The sequence below is a fragment of the Ambystoma mexicanum genome, chromosome 3q (assembly GCF_040938575.1).
Source record: "Ambystoma mexicanum isolate Mex_15411 chromosome 3q, UKY_AmexF1_1, whole genome shotgun sequence".
Classification (NCBI taxonomy): domain Eukaryota; kingdom Metazoa; phylum Chordata; class Amphibia; order Caudata; family Ambystomatidae; genus Ambystoma; species Ambystoma mexicanum.
In genome coordinates this window covers 894,173,283-894,195,891 of record NC_090926.1, presented here as the reverse complement: position 1 = coordinate 894,195,891, position 22,609 = coordinate 894,173,283, and the positions used below count along the sequence as shown (strand labels likewise).

The 22,609-nt window shown below is 50.4% G+C and overlaps 1 protein-coding gene across 9 annotated transcripts in view; it reads right to left on the bottom strand.

Moving 5' to 3' along the window:
* Positions 1-22,609, bottom strand: part of HELZ (helicase with zinc finger) — a 2,743,493-nt gene that overhangs the window by 1,926,841 nt on the left and 794,043 nt on the right. For all 9 annotated transcript variants that reach the window (XM_069655034.1, XM_069655036.1, XM_069655035.1 and 6 more), the window contains one exon: positions 9,976-10,273. In XM_069655034.1, coding sequence (XP_069511135.1) covers positions 9,976-10,273 — 298 coding nt within the window. The remainder of the gene's footprint in view (positions 1-9,975; positions 10,274-22,609) is intronic.

Sequence of the window (22,609 nt, the reverse complement as noted above, 5' to 3'; positions counted from 1 at the left end):
CCATCTAGCGGGGTCCTCCGACAGGCGGGGAAGGAGACTGGTGACGGTGCTTCCAAGAATGCCTCAACGAGGCAGAGAAATGGCGGGAACCACTCCTAGACCGATACCCCCTGGAATTTCACCGGCGAGTCGCCCCTTGAGTCATCGGTCGAAAGCCCAGCCGACTTCACCTACCTTCAATTTCTTCTTACGTTCCCACAAGGCCTTAGACGTCAGGGACTGACACTCCTTGCAGTCGTCGGTGGCGTGGCTTTCGCTGAGGCACCAAAAGGTAGATGTTGTGCAGGACCGTGATGGACATCTTCGACCCGCACTCCGGACCCTTTTTAAAGCCGACTTCGGGGTAGCAGAAGAAGACGAAGACATAGTCGAACAGGAGAATCGAGCGTGCCGAGATTCCGAAGCAAACACGTTGCGGAAAAAACAGAACTGAGGCTACGGGCGCTGTGTGTCCTATATATAACATCCGGTGACGTTGACCCTCGACGGAGGCCCTCGAGGGACAACATACCAACGTCATTGTCGCAGGACGCCCTCTGCCGAAAATGTTTCCCAAGCAGCACAGCTGTGGACATTACCCGTCATAGATGTGGAATACGTCGGAGGACACAATCCCCTCAAAAGTCCCTTTTAAAGACATTGGATGCTTAGATACCTGGCGACACTTATTACCTATTAGCCATTGGCATACTAGTGGGGGAAGGTGGGTGGGACGTATGGAGGAGAGTGGACTATGGACTGAGTACTTTAGTCACTACGGTAACTTTAATTACTCATACCCTTCCTCCATCCTCGTGGGTGATTTCACTGAACAAGACCATAGGGTGGAGCTGTGATAACCTGCCTCATAGCTAGGATGAGGAAAAAAGCTGCTTCAGAACCACTTGACCAAACTCTGTACTGCGCCCGGAGCTGGTGTCCAGGTAGTAGTGCCTAGAGAAGGCTGACAGAGTGGCCTCATGCTGATGACATCCCAAGAAGCAGGTCACTGAAACGTGACTGCCATGGCCTTAGCTCCGAATGCATGGGCATGAATCCCCACAGGAACAGGTCTGCCCATGGCCGTATACGCCTCCAAAATGGCCTGCACCATCCACTGGGTTATTAAAGTATTGGAAGTCTGAGAGCTGGTGGAGGAGCCCCCAAATGTCACAAACAATGCCTGTAACTTCCTGAAGTATTTTGTCAGAGAAAACTTGAGGGCCCTCTTCAGGTCCAAGGAATGCAGGTTCCTCTCTGCCTCGGACTGCAGGTTCGAGAAGAACACCGGCAGGCAGATCTCTTGATTCAGATGAAACCGAGATACAACCTTGGGCAAGAAGTTTGGTTGAGTGTGCAAGATGACCTTGTCTTTTGAAACGTGGTGAAGGGCTTACACTAGGACAACGCCTGCAGCTCACTAACCCTGCGTGCAGCGGTGAGCGTCACCAGTAAAACCGGCTTTAGTTTCACCAAGAGGATGTCCACAGAGGCCATCGGCTCGAAAGGCTTGCGATGCAAAGCTTTCAGCACCATATTGAGATCCCAGACCGGGAGCAATTTACGCACCAGTGGAAAAAGCCTAGACAACCACTTTAAGGTGGGCTTTAACCATCGGGTTAGCCGCTGAAGTCACATGCTCAAGGTAATTCTTTTAAGTCCCAATGGCGGCCAAATAAGTGTGGCATGTATCCATCTGAACTGATGAATGAGCCAGGTGTGCTGAAAATATCAGTACGTCACCAGTACGTCATCCAGAGGACAGGTGACAGGGTACAACCCTTTTCACGAGCCCAAAGGCAGAATCTAGTCCGTTTACTCATACTGGGACCGGGTCAAGGGAATCCTGGCCTGCTGAATGATGTCCTGGTGGTCAATAGAAAATTGAGCATGTCAAACCCTCAGCTGGTCAGGAACCAGGCCGCCAGAGCCAGTTTGGCCGAATCCGAATGTTCCACTGCCCCACCTTGCCTAGTCAGGAATCGCCTGCTGGGAATCTGAAGGTGGACGGGATCCTGGGAGCACAACTGCAGCAGATCCGAAAACAAAGGTCTCGAAGGCCAGTGGGGGGGCTCTCAGAATGAGCTTGCAACCCACCGAAAGCCAAAAACTGGCAGAGGGTCCATTGGAGCAGAGGGGTGGGCGGGAACGCACAACACCAGCAGCTGTACCAGCAGATCTGGAAGGCATCTCCCAGAGACCCCTCCCGACCCTGTTCTGCCCATGAAGCAAACTAAAAGGCACACAGAATTCCAGGGTGACGCAAACAAATCCAGGTCCGCAAACTCCCAATGATGGAACAGTGACAACAAGGAGTCTACGTGCAACTCCCACTTGTAGGTGTTGAAATGCAAGCGACTCAGCTGGTCCGCTTCTGTATCGAGGAGGGGCAAAAACACCCCGATGGCCAGGCTCACTGCCCTGAGCTCAAGCAGGTTTATATGCAAGGGACTTATGTGTATATGGAATGGGATTACCAGGTGGCGAGCGCTCTGGTAATGAGTACAGAAAGACTAGGAATTCACCTAACAATAGTCTGCTGCACCCTTGTAAAAATGCAGGAAAATCCCAACCTGCAGATAACACAATCTTAACAGGAGATGGTCTGTATACGGTGTGCTCTGACATGAGAATCAATAAGAGAAGGAAATCAATATACTGGCACTAGATACCAAACCATGCCGAGGATGTACAAACGTTCCAAAAAATAGCATGGGAATCAATATCCGCCCATGGTGGGGTAATTATTCAATCCAACACAAGAAAATCATATTCGGCCCTCTCGGTAGCCAACACGTGTTTCAACCCTCTTAGGTCTTTCTCAAGGCTGGGCCCATATAACAAGTACAACCCAATGTATTACTGCGAAGCATGAAATAAACAAGTTATGGAAAAACCCCATATATTCACAAAGCAAACAATTCCCCACATCAGGAGGGGAAGGAAAGAGGAGCAAGGGCATGTTGCAATTGCCATGTTTAGTTAAAGCCAATCGTAAGTTCACATCCAAATCAAACAAAAAAAGGAAAAAAGGATGGCAAAATCACAATGCATCAAGATCAGTAAAAAACATCAAATGAAGTGACAGGTTTGATATTGTGACAGGTTTGATATTGTTTTTATATCCAAGAAATATTAAATACATATACCGACCAGACAGAACAACATAGATGGAAAACACATAAGACCAACAAAAGGAACAAGAAAAAAGGAGAAAAAAAATAAAATCACAAAAGATATGTACCAGCAATACTGTGTCTGAAAGATTTTTTGCAAAAAGCAATGATCTTGCATTGTCCATGCAACTGCCCTTTGTGGCAGAACCAGAGTGTGCTCAAGCTCCACCAGATGCCTAACACCGAAGACAGGGTGGATGCCAAACCCCAATGCAGTACCTAAAAGAACATGCTGAGAGGCTAAATCCACATGCATATGCTTATATAATTTACACTTCCATTTGTATGCACCAATTTTGCTGTTCAGGGATTCAACCTAACCCTGGCTTGCATGCATGCAGTGTTAAAAATTCATGAATAAAGTGATGTGCACCCTATTCTAAGCTGCGTTCCCATTGTCACCCTCAAGAGAGATATTATAGGCTGCCTACAGAGGTATGGTTTATCGATAACAGGTTATATGGCACACATCTTTGGGGTGACAATGGGAACGCAGCTTAGAATAGAGTGCACATCACTCCATGTACTGCGGTCCTGAACCCCTTGAAGATGGAAAAGTGTGAGGCTTGAACTCTGTCCTGCCCTGGGTCTGAGGGGAGGATTTCTGACCTGGTTTCGTCAGGATGGCCAAGGACTTGGCGGTGTGAGTGGAGGTTTTCTTCTTTGTCAACTCGTCATTGTTGACAAATGAAAAAGGTCCATGACCTAGGTGGACAGATCCTGGATCCACTCCTGCATATGAGATGAAAACTTACTGGTGTGCATCCAACCGTCGTCCTCATCTCGAACCCAAAGCACAGCCCTACGAGGTCCTGCGCAATGGCCCAGGCATCTGCCAGACTGGCCTCGAAGGAGGTATGCTTGTCCGAAGCGAAGTCGGGCAGAAATGTCCAGAGTTCCCACCACAGCTTGTGGTTAGACGCAGCCAAGAGGGCATCTGCGTTGGCTTGCCACTGATACAGTCCTGAGATGGAATAACAGCACTTCGCCAAAGACTCGAGGACTTTGTCCTCCTTGGAGAGGCAACTGAAGGTGGCTCCTGTGGGGGAAGACAACAAAGACAATGGTTTAGAAAACAAGGAGGACGCAGCCACCACCGAGTAATGAGGCTGCAGGTGGGCGGCAAGCAGGATTGGCTCCCTGTCCGTCAGCCTAAACCTGCTGGCCAACTTGCTGTTCATCTGGGCATTGGCCCTGGGCTTCTCCCAGACCTTTCGCGCAACCTGCAGAATGTCCTTCTGGAGAAGGATGCCAGACTGGATGCTTGCACTCCCAAATCCCTGGGGGGCTTCCTAAGGCAGAGGGACCCCCAAGAACTCTGCCAGTCCTGAAGGTGGTCATGAAAAGGCCTGAACGGATGCTGAGGGTTCATCGTCCTGGGCCTCATCCTCCTTGTTCGCCCAGCTTTTCAGAGACTGTGGGGAATCCAAGCCCTGGGACACCAGTACCAGCGGGGTCCCCCCCTAGGTCTGGAGCTGGAGACAGGTCCAACGGCTGTTGAGGGGGAGGCGTTGGTGGTACAGTAGGAGGTGGAGGCGTCAGAACAACTGAAGGGCCTGAACCGCAGGAGGGACCAGCACTGGAACCAGTAGCGCAGAAGGAACGCGAGTACCACCAGAGGAAGGGGGTCAGGGAAAAGCCACCTGCAGGATAACCTTCACAATGTCCTTCAGAAGCACCTTTATTTGAGGGGAGAGCTCTACAAGCGGTCTTTGCAAGCCGCAGGGTCCCTAGGGGTTGCGTTATGACGTCCCGGCACCAGTGCCGGTAGCCGTGCTGGATCTTGCCGAGGACAGACTCTTGGAGGTGGCACTCGACCATCCATTACTCACTGGGGTAGAAGAGTACTAACTTGGTCGCCCTTCAGAGTACAGCCTGGTAGGGCCCCTGAGCCCCTTAACTTGGGAGCCGGTAGCCAGGACAGTCTCAGTATTGTCCCTGGACCCTTCGGCTTGAGAGCGGGTAGCTTTAGCAGCCTCAGGCCTGCCAGAACCTGAATTCAAGGAACCCTAATCAGTGGGAACCCCAGGGAAGGATTCACCATGCTGAACAGTAGGTCCTGGACACAAAGTCCTTTAGGTGGGGAGGAGGAGAAGTGTGGAAGTTCTCCCTCCACTGCGACAACCAACTCTTTCATGGCCTGTGACCGAGAGGCACATCTTGTGAATCCTCCTGTGGCAGAAATGCACCAGGGGGAAGACGAGGTACCAAAGGGAAGATTGAAAAAACAAAACGGGGAGCAAAAAATTCTACGCGCTGGCTGCCAGGTCCAACACTGTCCATGCGGAAAAAGTGACACAGGTGAGGTGCTTGAGAGCGGGGCGTTCCCATGGCCACGGCCACACACACTATTCTAAGAGGAAGCTGAATTTAACGCTGCCAAAGGTTCCGGTACCGTCCCCATGTTGGGGGGATGACCACAAGGATGGAGGAAAGGAGACGGGACGTACGAGTAATGTCCTTGTTTTAGAAAGGAGTGTGGGGAAAATGACTCCCACCATCTACACCACAGGGCGGAGGCTCTGTGTACTGCCGCATTGCATGTTTAGGACAGTATTGGTCCAAAACAGGCTGGAACATTCACATGTAGTCTGACCAAAATGTGTCCTTTGCTGGTGGGTTGAGTGTTGGTTCCTGGTATTTTCATATGGACTAGGCAGAAGAGGTCCCTCCTAGTTGGCTTTACTGTGCATGTTCACCTGTTGGTTGCATTCCTGCCGATTCCGCTGCTCCTGCATGTGATCAACACACTCAAACTATCCCGCTGCAAGATGATCCTTATTGCACCAGCGTGGCCCAGGCAGATCTGGTACCCGGACATTTTTACCAGTCAGTGGCTCCTGCCAACAAGCTGCCTATTCCAGACCTGCTATCCAGATAAGATGGGGCAATCCTACATCATGGCCCAGGGTTCCTTGAACCCGTCGGCCTGGCTCCTGCAGCCTTCTAATTTGTGCATTTCTCACTGCCAGTGGAATGCAAGAACATTCTAGCCAAGGCCAGGGCTCCGTCTACACTTGCATGCTACAAACACAAGTGGAAATGCTATACAGTGTGGTGGCAGTCACAGAAGATCTCTCCACAGCGCATTAGAGGGCTGCAAATTCTGCTTTACTTGCTCTCGCTGGCTAAGGCTGAGCTTGCCCATGCATCCATCAAAGTGGACTGAACTGCAATATCCCAGTATACCCGGGTTCCTGGCAAGCTCTCCCTGTGGTCTCACAGGTTTGCAAAGGAGTTCCACAAGGGCTTCTTCAGAACATTCCCTCCGGTGAAGGCTCCTGCCCCAGCGTGGGAGTTGAATGTGGTACTGTCCAACTGATGGGTGCTTCGTTTGAGCCCATGCATCGGACATCTTTGAAGTTCCTCTTGTGGAAGACCACCTTCCTAATGGCGATCACCTCGGCCAGGCGTGTGCGAGAAATCCAGACTCTTTATGCAAGCCTCCATATATTGGTCTTTCCACTCTTCAGTCTTTTATGCCAAAGGTCCCGTCTGATTTTCATTTAAACATACCTTTGGTCTTACCAGCCTTCTTTGCACATCATTCTATGCCGGCTGAAAGATCCTTACATTCACTGGACGAGTCGCGTGCCTCTAAATTCTATGTGGCACGTACTTAAGATTTTCAAAAGACTTCTCAATTTTTCATCAACTTTGGACCTGTGGGGCCTGGGAAGGCTTCCATCTCCAGGAGGCTTTCTGGCTGTAACATTCATTGCCATGAATAGGCCAACAGACCAATCCCAGGCCAGACGATGACCCATTCCACCAGCCATTGTTACCCCTACTGCATTACTCTGTGGTGTTCCCTTGCTACGTATATGCAGGGATGCTACATGGAGGTCTACGCACACTTTCAGGAGATTCTACTGAGACGACAGGGATTCCAGGGAGGAGCCTCGTGCCAGACAAGCGGTGCTGCGCAACCTGTTTTTTTGAGGCAAAGGTGTTCCATGGGTCAGTCTTATTTATTCTGTTCAGCCGTGCCACCTCCCGTGGTTGCATTTATGTACTGCTGTGTAATTGTATTCGTAGCATGTGAGTCCATGCAAGACAACATGCTGAAGAAGGAACAAGTTACTAAGCTATAACTCTTGTTCTCCAGCATGAGTCTTACATTGATGCTCATGCGATCCCTCCCTCATTCCCCATTATGACTCCTCTTTGGTCCCAATATCACTTTACATGCGTGACCAAATCAGAGGATGCCACTAGGTGAGGCTAAGGAGGACAAGTGTCATTGGTTGGAGCAGCATCACCCAAAGTGACAGCAATACAAGCTGCAATGCCATTTTTAGCTTAAAGCTAAACTCATTTATTTATTCCCAGATTGCCGACGGGGAATATTCATAGCATGTGAATCCATGCACAACCCCATGCTGGAGAATGCTTCACTCTGCCTTGAAGCGAACCAAGAAGCGATTGGGGTTCACTTTTCTGGGGTTCCACTTGTTCACGACTCTGTCCTTGTATGGGCTGGAGAGGCCTTTTTTTTAATTTTACCTATGCCCAACTAATAAATTTGCTTCAGTGATTCAAGCTCCATAATGTCCTGAGAGGAAGCCCACGGTTTAAGTGAATTGCTTTTAATGGTAGAAACATGGCATACTAAATAGTTACGTTTTGTGGTGCTCACAGTGAGCCACGCAACTCTCAAAGTGACAAACCAAGAGTGAGGCACAGCGTTTCTAAAACCAAAGCAACTGGAAACCAAATAAAAAAAACACATATCAAAAGAATGCACAATCATCTTAAACATACGGCTCTGGTTAATTAAGGGAAAGTTAGTGTAGAGGTTAGTACAATGATACAATCTGATGGTCTCCCTGGAGTAGAGCAACAAATGGAGATTAAGGGACAGGATGGGATCCATGAGGAATAAATAGTTACTCACCGTAGTGACTAATGTACTCTTAGTCCATAGTCCCCTTTCCTCCATAATGTATGGGCGTCCCTCGAGTTTCCTCCAATTGAAATGTAGGCCTTGGGCATGACCTTTGTAAGAATAGATAAAAGATTTCACTGTTTGCCAGCTGTTCTTTTTATCAATTTCCTAAGCTGTGGTGGAGTGGATGAGATCATTGCCCTCGGAGCCAAGGTCCAATATGCGTTCCTGTACATCTGGATTAAACTTAGTAGCCTGGAGCCAGGCCGGCCTTCTCATGGTAGCCCGGAGCCAGGCCGGCCTTCAATGTAGATGGCTTGGGCGAAGGTATCGATGTGGGTCACGGTGGACTCCATAATCTTCTGCGCTACCAGCCTGGATTCTCCAGCGTGCTTGGCTCTGTGCTGGAAGTTCTGGGAGGAAGTCCACAAATTCCCATCAGAGCCTTTGGTTAGCAGCTGCCAACATGGCATCTGTAGAGGTAGCAGGTGATATTGACGGGGTGGCCACAGGCTGCTGGAGCCGGGGCGCACACTGCCTGTGGTCCAGGGGGAACCTGCTCTGCGTTGCTGATGGATAAGAGGTAGGCCACGTACCTGGTTGACACCAGTCCCACCGTGTGACTCGTTCCTCCACCCTCTCTGCCAGAGGGGGTATCGGGCGAACGGCCATCTTGTCTGGCACGATGGCCATCTTGTCGAGCTGGATGCCACGGTCGTGGTGCCTGGCTCATCGGACCCAGCCCCGTTCAAGACGCTTGGTGTTGGAACATAAGGCCTATCCCGCACCTCAGGCCTAGACCTGGAAGGTGTATCGCCCTCGGCTGAACTGCCGTTAGTGGTGCTTGAAGGCGCCCCCTCAGACATGCCAGTATTAGGGCGTTGTCCCGCAGGAGTAACCCCGGAAAAAGAACCTTGCGGTCCCTCTGCACAGGTACCGGATGGGTCCGGAGACCCCTCGGCCGTTAGGCCAGTAGCTGGACTAGCCTCAGTGCGTGTGCCTGTACTAGAACCCAAAGGGTCCTCTCAGTCGGGCACTTCCTTGGGAGGATGCAATGGTAAATTCCTTCTGCCTCGAGCGATGTTTAACGAAGTCCTTTAGGTCTACCGGAGGTGACTTCTGGAAGAGCTCCCTCCACCTAGCTAGCCTGTTCTTCAGTGCCCGTGGAGTTAGTGCATCATACGCGGAACAACCTTCCCAGCCAGGGTCGGGGCCAAGGCAGTGGAGGCAAAGGGCATGGATCGGATGTAACGAAGAGCCCCTCACAGGTTGGACACCTGCTGAAGACAACTGAAGTCGACATACGTCGGGTAGGAGCGTGGCGTCGGAGGACCAAGTACCTAATGGAAAAGAAAAAGTAAGATAGAAGAATACCCAGGGAAGAGCGCGTTGTATTACATGGCCAAAGCAAAACCCAGAAGCGCTGGTAAATTCGGCCCATTCCGGTCGACGCGGAACAGGGGGCTGAGGAGTGGCGCCGCTGGGCGGAGTGAGACGAGCGCATGCTCCCAGGGCCACATACCGGCACGCTTCTAAATGTAAAGGGGAAGAAGATTTTTTTTCTGGTGAAAAAGGTTCGTCTCCCGTCCCTCGCGAGGGTCGCCCATACAGTATGGAGTAAAGGGGACGGGATGTAAGAGTAAAGCATGTTTATCAAATAATCATTTACAAGAATGGTGGATCAGTGGATTTTGGGCTGTTAGAAAGACAGCTTGTCATAATTCAAGTGAATGATCATATAAATTGTCTTATGCAATCTAGGTTATGTCAACAATTTGATGAGAAAGAGGTTTTCCTTTACGGAACTTCTGCATAACCCAAACACAGAGAATTGACAATATGTAGTCCAGTGCATGCAACATTTATCATTTCAGCAATTTTGTATCTCCACTCCAAATTTAAATATCAATAAATATGAATTAAAGACATTACCTTCCGTTGAAGCGGCATCAACCATTATTCTTTGCATGAGAACAGGTTCTGTCCCAAAGTCAAAAACTACAGTTTGACGAAATGTCCCAAATATTTCAGTGTCAAAAGCTATACAGATTTTATACATGCAATGGTCCATTCCGTTCTGGGTACTCTTTCCTCCAATCCATTCCTGGCAACATTCTGGTACTCCTTGCGACAACTGACCCGAACCATCTCCCGCAGAAATTGAGATGATACTAAAATGAGGTCGATGAGCATCATACAACAAAGCCACTCGATACAGTATTCTTGCAGGCTGAAAAAATATCAAAGTATGAATAAATTAACAGGAACAATGCATACATTTCTTACAACCACAAATAACATTAAGGCAATACATTTTTGGAGGGAAGAATGGACAATTGCTTACCTCCAACACTGTACCAGTCATCATAAACATTTTGAAACTCATGCAGCGGCTAGATTTAGAAAAATAACCACAAACTAACTTGATTGACAAAGATTTGCTTTTTTTGCCTCTGCCATACAGGCTGTTAGCAAATGGAGCTACATTGACTACACACCCCCAAATGATTTGGGCATCCCAAAACACCTTTTCAACCAAAGAAGAAAATATTTTACAAGGGTGGGGGGTCAACTACTAGTTACTCACTGTACTGAATAACGTACTCTGAATCCATAATCCCATTTCCTCCATACTGTATGGGCGTCCCTCACGAGGGACGGAAGACGGAACCTTTTTCACCAGAAAAATCATATTCTCCAAATTTAGAGGCACGAGGGGCGCATGCGCTTGCTTGACTCCGCCCACCAGCGCCACTCCTCAGTACCCATTGACACGTCGACAATATTCAGAATTGCCTAATGACACCAGTATAATTAGGGGGAGGGATGGTGGGACGTATGGAGGAAAGGGAATTATGGACTAAGAGTATGTTAGTCACTATGGTAAGTAACTAGTAATTACTCTTGCGCCCCATTCCCTTTCCTCCGTACTGTATGGGCGATTAATTACAAATGAATGTAGCCCAAGGGAGGAGAGGAGCCCCTCCTTAAGAAAACAGGTTTCTTAGAACCGCCTGCCCGAATGCCGCGTCTGACCTAGAGGCGGCATCCAAACAGTAGTGTTTACAGAAAGACGAAGGGGTGGCCCAGGTAGCCGCCATGCTGATGACCTGCCACGGCACATGCCGCTGGAACGCGATGGCCGTGGCCTTGGCCCTGACCGCATGGGCATGTAAGTTAGCTGGCACTAGTTTATGTTGCCCCTTATACGCAGGGTGTGGTTTCTTTATAGGCGGGTAAAGCCTATGTAGGCCCGCCAGATGTCGCTTGACTGCCGGGTTGGAGGAGAAAAGACCCTCCTCCGAGTTCCCGTGAGCTCCTATGGCTAGCAGATAGGTGCGGCATGTATCCACCTGCACACCCCGGAGTGAGCAAGGTGTGCTGAAAAGGAGATCATGTCGTCCAAGGTGCACTTAAGAGGGTTGACCTGCCTAGAGTCAGCCCAATGACAGAACCTAGACCATTTACTCTCATATTGGCTCCTAGTAGCCTTGCTTCTAGCGCCCTGGATAATCTCTAGGTTAGCCTGAGATGGGCTCAGGTGTTTCAGCACGACCTGCTCAGGAACCACACTGCGAGGGCTAGCTTGTGAGGAGCAGGGTGGAGAACCCTGCCCCCCCCCCCTCCGCTGGGCCAGGAGAAGAGCCGGGCCCAGTGGGAGGTGAATGGGGGGCCTGTCCGATGAGCTGAATAGCTTGGAGAATCATGGTCTCGCCGGCCACCATGGCGCTATCAGAATGATGCTGAGGTGACGAGATTCCTTTATCTTGCAGATCACCCTGTGGACCAGGGGTGTGCGAGGGAAGGTGTATGGCGTCATGTCGTTTCACCGTATCTGAAATGCGTCGCCCAGGGAGCCGGTGCCCTGCCCCTGCCAAGAGGTGAACTGCTGGGATTTCCTGTTGTCCCGGGAGGCAAACAGAGCCACTTGGAGATGCCCCCACCTCAGGAAGATCTTCCTCAGTACCAGGTCGTTCAATTGCCACTCGTAATTGTCCGCCCCCAGTCTGCTGAGCCTGTCCGCCTCCAGGTTGGACTCCCATGGGAGCTGGAATGCAGTGAGGTAATTGTTGTTCTCCAGTGCCAACTCCCACATGCTGATGGCTAGATTGCACAGTGGAGGGGATCTTGTACCCCTGCTTGTTGACATTGGATAAGAACTGTCTTGCCCTCTATGAGAGGGAGAAAGGGGTTGAGAGCCAGCCATATGGCCTTTAATTCCAGCCAATTGATGTGGGACTCCTGCTGAGTCCAGACACCATGGACGCTGTGGCTGTCCAGAGCGGCTCCCCAGCTCTCTAGGGAGGATTCCGTAGTAACAGTGACATGAGGGGCCGGCTGCCGGAAGGGCTTGACCTACCGTAGGTTGAAGTCCGCAGACCACCGCATGAGGTCCGGGTGGAGAGAGGGAGGAATGTTGACTGGCTCCGCTTGGGAGTCCTTCTCCTGATTCCATGAGGCCGCGAAGTGCAGCTGTAATCTCATCTTGAGCCTTTTGTGGGGCAAGGCCAAAAGGACCGCTGCCATAAGCCCCAGTAGGTGCTGGTAACACCAGGCCGAGGTCAAGGGCCTGAAGAGGAAGTGAGCTGTAGATCTCTTAATGGCCCAAAATTGTCCTCCGAGGGAAAGACTCTCAAAGAGCTTGTGTCTCAGATGAGGTCCAAAAAGGTCAGGCTCTGCGTGGGCTGCAGCCGAGACTTCTTGAGATTGATCGTGAAGTGTGTTCATCAGTGCGGAGGCAGTATGCTGAACCGCTTCCAGAGAGGTGGCCCGGAAAAGCCAGTCGTCCAGATATGGGGAGACGTGGTAGCCTTGGGCCCTGAGGAGGGCTGCCACTACACATTCATCAACCTGGTAAATACCCTGGGAGCCATGTTGAGGCCGAAGGGTACCATCTTGTATTGGAAATGGAAGCCAATGACCCTGAACCGCAGTAAGGAACAGTGCGCCTGCCAAATCGGGATGTGTAGGTAAGCGTCCTTCAGATCCAGGGAGCACATCCAGTCTCACCTGTCCAATGTTTCCGCAATAAGAGCTGGCGTAAGCATCTCAAATTTTTGCAGAGGGAGGGAGAGATTGAGGGTGGAAAGGCCCAACACAACTCACGCCAGCCTGGTTGTTCTGTATGGTGAAAATCCTGGCATAAAAGCCCAAGCCTCGCTGGGAGGTTGGGACTTCTTCCACAGCCTGGCTCTCGACGAGCGACCAAATCTCTGCCAGTTGTTGTCCCAATCTGTGGGAGGGGAGGATGGGGAAGAGGAGGAGGAGAGGAAGGTGAGGAAGGTACTGGTAGGCAGTACTCCGTGGAGACTACGGAGAGGATCCAGGGGTCCAAAATAATTCTGCCACCAAAATTGCATGTGAAAGGCAAGCCTGCCACCCACCGGAGACATATGGACCCAAAGGGGCGTGTCATGCCTTCTTTCCCTCTGAGACTGTTGCGGAGGAAGGGGATTGAAAAAAGCCCTTGCCCCCCCCCCACCCTCTTTTGTTGTTTCCACCAGCGCTGACTCAGAACAGCCTGGTTGCCTGGACCTTCATTCTTGAAAGCCCCGGAACCCGCCAAAGGCCCTCCCCTTGTCGGAGCGTTGCTGTGACTGGGTGTAGGCTTTGGGCGTGGCGTTCGTAAGAATAGATAAAGACTTCGCTGTTTGAGAGCTGTTCTTTTTAATCCAATTATCCGTGGTGGAGTATAAGAGGTCACTACCCTCAAATGTAAGGTCCAATATGCGTTCCTGGACGTTGGGGTTAACTTAGTAGCCCAGAGGCAGGCGGCTGTCATGTCCGTGGCGAAGGAGATGGTCTGGCCAGAGGTATCGATGTGGGCCACGGTGGACTCCATATCATCCTGCGCTACCAACCCGTCTTCTCCTAGGCCCACCTTGAAACGTGCTTGGCTCTGTGCCGGAAGTTCTGGGAGAAAGCCTGCAATTTCCAGCCAGAGCCTTTGGTTAACGGCTGCCATCATGACATCCGTGTTGGCTTGACGCAAGTGCAAGGAGCCGTTGGAGTACAGCTTTTTCCCATATGCCTCAAAAATCTTCTCCTTGCCTAGCAGCGTTGAGGACCAGTTGACCGAGGAAGACTGAGGCTTAGAGTAGAGTGACGCTGCAGCGATCACTGAAGAGTGCGATTGAGGATACATGGAAACAAGAGTGTATCCCCCTCCATCTGTCTATACTTGGCGTCGAGGCGCCAATTCACAGGTTGGGCCGAGTGCGGCTTGAGCCACCCCTTCTTGGCCAGGGCAACTACGTCTTTCTGCATCAGGATCCCCGTTCTGGTAGGGGGGGGGGGTCTTGGGGCGAGTACTTCTGTGAAAACCGAATTTCTACATTCTGCATTAATTTTGCTTTCATCTGGAATAAGCCATGTGAGCATTGTGGTTCATGCTAAGCCACTATGATTCCATGCTTGTTGATAGCCATGCATTTATATGCAATTGTATATTTGTCATTTTATAGCGTGCATGCTTCTAAGTGCTAGAGAAATGACGTGCTCTGTCTGTCCATTTCTGATGGTTCTTGCCATGCGCTGAAGGATCGATTTCATAAGCACACACAGTGTGAAAATGTTTTGATAACAGTTGAGACTTTGGAAGACAATCAGCTATATTCGAGACAGCCTTGGCTGACTGCAGGCAGAGAGAATGTTTTTAGCTGAGTTTGGAGAAAGAATGTTTTGGGTTCTGCAAATGAACTGTTTCGAGAGCAAAGACAGGATTCTTACACGATACGATGTCCTGTTCTGAGAATGTAGAATGTCATGTCAAATTGCTGAAATATGCTAAGCTGGCTAAAATGGTATAATTGTATGTAATATGTAGCCGTAGTCCTAGAAATAAACAGACTGCCATTTGGAGATCAGTATTTTGGAGAGAGCTAGAAGGAAGTGAGCGGTCTCATTAGAAGGGTTAAAAGAGATGTGTGGGGACAGAGAAATGCTATTTTGGGGTTTTGCTATTTGCTAATGCTAGACAGAGCATTGCTAGAGATGCAGTAGGTTAGGCTCGGCTGGTCTGAGCACTGCTAGGAGAAGCCGGAGGGGCTGGGCTAGTTGCACCCATGCTTAGAGACGTGCTGATTTGTTTGCTTGTATAGTAATTAGTGACGTTTTGCCAGGCAAATGCAAAGCATGAATAAAGATGCAATTTAGCAATTGAAATGAACCGATTTCCTTTGTCTTTGTGATTCTCTATAGTTTGTTTGTTAACACAGTAACACAGTGCACACCATTTTTGGTTTTTACACTTCTGCCAAGACCCCCTCCTCGGGCCGCTCTACCTCGGGCTGAGGAAGGCCCACATATTCTGCCAAACCTGCAAGGTGTTTGTGGATGGCCCTGGCTGAAGATGGCGTGTCGGGGTCATCGTCCTCTCTGTGTCCAACAGAGTGCTCGGATGGTCCGGAACTGGTGGAGGCGTGCTGGGCGCGGGGGGCTATCAGAGCCGGTGGCTGCTGAGGAGGCTGTTGTGGAGCCGCCTGTAATGTGAGAGGCAGGGAAGCCGGAATCGGAGGAGCCGGCTGGGGCAGTGGTGGCTGCGCTGGGGCCTGTGGCACCGGAGCCATAGGAGGAATGAATATGGGTGCCGGTGGGGTGACCTGGGTGTGCATGTCCCTAATGGCATCCCGGAGGATGGCCCCCATCTGGGGAGTTTGCATCAGCCCTGGGAACCTTACGAAGAACCTGGCTTCGGAGGCTGTAGAGGTGGCAGGTGATATTGACGGAGTGGCTAAGGGCAACTTGGGCCAGGAAACACTCTGCCTGGGGTGCAGGGGAAACCTGCCCTGTGCTGCTGATGGATAAACTGTAGGCCACGCACATGGTTGACACCAGTCCCACCTTGTGACTCTCCTCCACCCGCTCCGCAAGAAGGGGTAGCGGACGAGCAGCCATCTCGTCTGGCGCGGTGGCCATTTTGTCGAGCTGCGTACCAAAGTCGTGGTGCTTGGCTCACTGGAACCAGCCCGTCCAAGACACTTGGTGTTGGAACAAAAGGCCTATACCGCTTCCAGGCTGTGACCTGGAAGGCGTATTGCCCTCAGCAGAGCTGCCGGTGGTATCTAAACAATTAAAATGCAATTTCAAAAATACTCATATTGTAGGTCTGTCTGAGAATTCATGTAGTAAGGTAAGGTTACTTCATCCTGATGGAACACTAGATTGAACTCATCAGCCTGATGATTACTCATTAAATAGTTACTAAGAGCTCCCAATGTCACTTGTGCCACTTTTCATTTACCGTCCTAAAGAAACATCAGCTTCTAATCTGTCTACTTACGCTATTTCTGAGTCCAGATTTGCAATGTGCCTTCAAGATATAAATAACTGAAGAATGTGCTGATGGACAGAGTTTCAAGCAAGAGGAACCACTTTTCAAATTTTGCCCCCCCCACTTATAGCAAGCCAACTTTATTTCAGACTTATTCTCATTTCAACAACAAAGTATTGAAAGAAAAATCTTTTCTTAACAAGCTTTGATCATCAGTGTTATTGAAAAACCTCCACATTAATGATCAAAGCCTCTTCAAGAACCAAACATGGGGAAAACGTTATGGGTGACCTCACTTACCTAATTACACAGTCTCTTTGTAGTAATCCAAAGACTCACTGCCTCCACGCACTCACTAAAACATCTTTTTTAGCTTACAGATGTTTTTTTCTAAGCTATTATTCTTAAAGTACTCTACACAATAGCATATAAACCTCTTTGGATACCTATGTAGGTGTAAAAACTACGTTAGCATTGGTCAACCAGTTCACAGGACACTTTCCTTTTCTTTGGGTCAGGGGGTCTGCAACCTTTCGCTCGGCAGATGGTTTGGGATACAACTCCCATCAGCCCTAGAAAATGTGTTGAGGGATTATGGATTTGTAGTTCAAAACATCTGGCGAGCCAGAGCTTGCATAGCACTGCATTAGGGTAATCATTCACATTTCTCAGAACCTCCCTCATGTCTGCAATTCAGAGATTGAACAAACAGCCAGCAAGGACAAACCTGTTTTAAACGACTCATTTAAAGAAGCCATTGCTGCAGTTTAGTGTGCGTCTCTCACTGCCATGATAGTATGCAGAAGAATTAGTAAGCCTCGACCCCAGACATTCATCGTGAACCACAGTTTAGCACAATTACTGTATCAACAATGGCACATATATCTAAAAAAAAGCTGCCAAAAAACTGCTGGTGCCTCTTTTCCAATTGGTGGGACTGTAGGATATGGGAGTAGTTTCTTACCTGTAACTCCATTTCTCCAGCATTGGTATCTTTCATGGATTCACATGCTTAGAATATTCCCCGTCGTCAGGCTGGGAATCCCCGGTACATTATATAGACCCTTTCCCGTAGGAAAACTTTTTCGACGCTATACGTCCTATCCACCTCGTTTTGTATCATGCGTGCCCGCGCCGTCAGGACGCCATGATATAAATACAGGACCCGCCCCCGCGCTCCCTCAGATTTCGGCCCCCAAAGTAGTGGGGGAACCAGTTTGCATGCTCAGGGGAGGCAGGTGGGCGCATGTGAATCCATGAAAGATACCAATGCTGGAGAAATGGAGTTACAGGTAAGAAACTACTCCCTTCTCCAGCATTGGATCTTTCATGGATTCACATGCTTAGAATAGATTACATAGCAGTACCATCCCGAAAAGAGGAGGCGTGCATGCAAACTCACATACTTTCCTCACAATGTCCGTTCCCTATGGTCGTGTACCCATCAGCAATAGTTAACATAGAAAACGAACAATATTCAATCATAATTGTAACAAGATCTAACCCCTCAACCGGGGCGTACCTTATTGGAATAGGTGTCGAAGCACCGCCTGTCCCATCCGAGTATCTTCGGCATGTTGTTGTGGCAGGCAGTAATGGCGGGTAAAAGTGTGTGTAGCCGCCCAGGTAGCCGCCATGCAGATGTCCCCCAGAGGGACTCCAGACCACAGCGCCGTCGACGATGCCGCCGCTCTAGTTGAATGAGCTCTTGGGCGTCGCAGAAGAGGCTTACCAGCCTTGGAATGGCAGTACGAAATGGTAGACGATACCCATCTTGACAGTCCTTGCTTTGAAATAGCTTTGCCTTTAGCACCCAAACCATAGGCCACGAACAATTGCCTCGTTGTCCTGAAAGGTTGCGTGCGATGCAGATAAAACTTGAGCGCCCTTTTCACGTCTAATGTGTGTAACGTGCGCTCCGCTCCCGAGCATGGCTCTGGAAAAAACGTAGGTAAGACAATAGAAGAATGTTTATGGAACACTGAAGGAGCTTTCGGTATGAACTGTGGGTTAGTGGCAAGGACCACCTTGTTCTTGAAAAATCTTAAGTATGGTGGGTCTACCATTAGAGCTTGGATTTCCGAAATACGTCGTGCTGAAGTGATGGCCACCAGGAAGGCCAATTTCCACGACAGAAACTTTAGAGACGATGATGACATTGGTTCAAAAGGAGGTTTCATAAGAGACGCTAACACCAGATTGAGGCTCCACACCGGAGGAAATCTCTTCTCGGGAGGGAAACTCCTAAACAAACCCTTAAGGAAGTGCTTAATCAGGCGGTCGCTGAATAATGGTGCGGAATGTCGTTGACGTGTAAACCTGGAGATGGAGGCCAGGTGTACTTTTATCGATGACACCGATAAGCCCTTTTGAGCTAAGAACAGTAAGTATGGAAGGAGCTGTTCCGGCGTAATCGACTGCGGAACCAGACCTGGGTGATCCCCACACCACTGACAGAAACTCCTCCATTTGTACGAGTATGAAGTGTTTGTGGAAGGTGCTCTTGCCGCTTGCAGAATACGACGACACTCCTCCGGAATCGTTAGCTGACCAAATTCGGCGAAGTCAGGAGCCAGGCCGTCAACTTGAGGCTGTCCGGGTCGTGATGCCAAACAATACCCTCCTGTCGAGACAGAAGGTTGGGGATCTTCCTGAATCTCATTGGCTCCGCCGCCGCCATGTGCAGCAGGTCTGAAAACCACACCTGTCTGGCCCAATACGGGGCCACCAGAATCACCCGACATGGGTACTTGAGGATCCATTGCAAAGTCCTGCGGATGAGAGGAAATGGAGGGAATGCGTACAGGAATTTGTTCGTCCATGGGAAGGAGAACGCATCCCCCAGTGAGTCCTGCTGAGGCCACCTGCTTGCATACTGCGGGCATTTCCTGTTGTCCTTCGTCGCGAACAGATCGATGGAAGGATGTCCCCACTTCTTGAATACATGTTGTAGTTGCTGGTCGTTCAGCACCCATTCGTGAACTTCGTTCATTTCCCTGCTGAGGGCATCGGCCTCCACATTTCTCACACCCGGCAGGTGGACCGCCAAGATTTGCATGTTGTGTTGCAGGGCCCAATGCCAGATTTTCTGTGCCTCCATCGACAGGGACCTGGAACGTGTTCCTCCTTGTTTCCGTAGGTAAAACATTGTAGTCGTGTTGTCCGTCATGACACGCACCACGGAGTCTCTCAATTGAGGAAGAAAAGATTTTAGAGCCCACCGCACTGCTCTCAGTTCTAGCAGGTTGATATGCAGGGAGGACTCTTGTAACGACCACCGGCCTTGTACCTGTAACGTATCCAGATGAGCTCCCCATCCGCTCAGCGATGCATCCGTCACCACCGTCTTCTGGAACTCCGGTTCCACCAGAGGCATTCCTTTCATTAAATGAGTAGAAGCTCTCCACCAACATAGTGCTTGTACCAGTTGTTCGTCGATGATCAGTCCGTCGGACCAGCGACCTTGGCTCTGCGCCCAACGGTCCGCTAGAAATTCCTGGCAAGGCCTCATAAACAGACGGCAGTTGTTTATCAACGGAATGCAGGATGACATGGTCCCTAGCAGGGACATGTATTTGCGCACCGACACCCTGGTACCGCATCTCCATTCCGACGCCTTGCTTTGTAGCTTCTGTATCCTTTCGCTGGATGGTCTTACAAGGCTTGTGTGCGTATGAAACTCCGCTCCTAGAAAGACCAAGGTCCTCGAAGGCTCTACGGAGGACTTGCTGAAGTTTATCGCGAAACCCAGTTCCTGTAAGAGGGACATCGTGGCCCCCAGACTGTTTCGTGTTTGTTCCATGGACGACCCTCTGACCAGCCAGTCGTCTAGATAGGGATAGACATGGTGACCGTCCTTCCTTAAATGGGCCGCTATAGGGGCCAAACACTTGGTGAACGTCCTGGGGGAGGACTTGAGACCGAACGGGAGGACCTTGAACTGAAAATGCTTTCGCCCGACGACGAATCTTAAATATCTCCTGTGTCGTGGACGTATTGGGATGTGAAAATATACGTCCTGAAGGTCTAGCGACGACAGATAATCCATGGGTTGCACTGACCTGATCACCTCCTGGAGCTTTAGCATTTTGAATTTTAAGCTCTTTAGCCATTTGTTGAGTACCCTCAGGTCGAGAATAGGCCTCCATTTTCCATTTGGCTTCTTGACAACGAAGAACCGGGAATAAACCCCTTGTCCTTCCTGTGCCACAGGAACCCGTTCTACCGCTCCTTTTTGTAGCATAAGCGCCACCTCTTGTATTAGAACTCGAAGGTGGGGCTGGGCCGAAAACACTGGCGGAAGACTTGGAGGCTTGTTTTTGAATTGCAGCGCATGACCCATGCGAATCGTGTCCAGAACCCATCGATCTGTGGTGATGCATTTCCATTGGTCGATATGATGAGACTCGACCCCCCAGGACGTTCCGAAGGCCGTCATTGGTTGCTGGTTTGCTTGCCCTTCGTCGACGAGGGACCCGAGTCGTCTGGAGGCTTGATAATCTCTGCCTCTACGTGCCGACTGGTATGCACGTCTGTAACCTTGTGAGGAGTATGAGGGCCTGTTAAATCCACGGTCCCTAGAGGCTCCAAAGCAGGAGTTTCCGGAAGCACCCCTGAAGGGGCGAAAAGAGCGAAAACTTCTACCTGTCTGGAGGGCGCCGAGAGACCTAGCGGTATCCGTGTCTTCTTTCATCCCCTTCAAGGCTTCATCTACCTTGTCTCCAAACAGATGTTCTCCTTCGCATGGCATGTCTAGGACTTTGTACTGGACTTCAGGCCTGAAAGTAGTACATTTGAGCCACGCTTGTCGACGCAGTACTACGCCATGATTGATTTGTTTGAAACCAGCCTCTGCTAGGTCCACCGCAATATTAATAGCGTGGTTCGAGGCCTCCTCATCATCTCGTACTAGCAGCATGGCTACTTTTCGATGTTCTTCCGGCAAATGGTCTAGGATAGGGGCTATTTTATGCCACATCTCCCTATCGTATCGTGATACAATCGCCAAGGAGTTGGCTGCTCTTACCGTCGTGGCGCCTACTGAGAGCACCTTTTTTCCAGAGGCTGTAATGTCAGACATTTTGGAGTGGACTCCGGAGCTTTAAACTTTTTCTCAGTACGCCCCTTAATAGCCGGTTCCGAGAACGGATGACGCATCGTCTTGAGGCCTTCTTGCCACACGTGGTCCAGGATTGGGATGGCAAATACCGATTTCCTCCTTTGACCCATGTGATCAAAAAGAAAACAGTCTTTCTTTTGCTCCTCAGGAATTAGGCCGAACTCTGAACACGCCTTTCCCATCATTGCATGGAAGGCTCCCACATCATCCGGAGGAGATGGTTGTGCCTGGCTCCTCGTAGACTCCACCTCTACATCCGAATTCCATGTTGGGTCTCTCGACGGTGACAGGGAAATGTCCGACCCTGAGTCACCTCGTATAGAATCGGAATCCGATAGCTCACCCTCCTCCTGCGCTCGAGGACGATCCTTCACCGCCTGGGAGGCCGACGGGCTTCTGGTCGTCGAGCGAGCTGCTTGAGCTTGTTCGTCGACGGAAGGTGCAGAAAACATCAACGATGAAGTGCCAGGCTGAGGGATCTGCGTATCCAGACGCTGCAGGAGCTTCTGAAGTGTATTAAGCACATCCAGAGACAAAACCGTCTGGGGGGTCAGCAACGTCGAGGATAGAGGGGGCACACCCCCGCTCGCACTCATCGTCGACGTATTGGAAGGCCGTAAGCCCAAGTCCGACGGCTGCATAACCATGCATTCTCCGTCCACCGACGACACCGACAAGGCCGTGTCTGGCTGCAGTAGGACCTCAGGGGGGGCCGGGTCACAGACCTCTGGCTGCCAGGCCATAGATTGAGTCACCGTCGACGAAGGAATCCCCACCGCTGCTGCCTGAATAGTAATAGGCATCGTCAGCGACACCGGGGTCGACGAGCAAGTAGCCGGCACCGAGCCTTTAGACTTCGTAGCTGATTTCGTTGCCGACTTCCCTGCTGAAGAGTCTCGACTCACGGAAGACCTAGGACGGTCCCCTGAGGAGGATTTTGATGCCGCTTGCCTCTCCGTCTTAGAGGATGAGGAGGAGGAGGACTTTGTGTGATGAGGAAGACCCAGCATGCTTCTCCGTCTGCTTGTCCGCAGGGCGTTTTTCGGCAGGCCGCACCTTCTTCGAGGGCGGTTCCGACTTGCTCCTTGAGGCCGTGGAGCCAACTTCTGATGCCGGATAGGCACCCGCTCCGTCGTTAAGCCAGTCGACCAACCTCCTTTTTCGGTCTTTAAGGG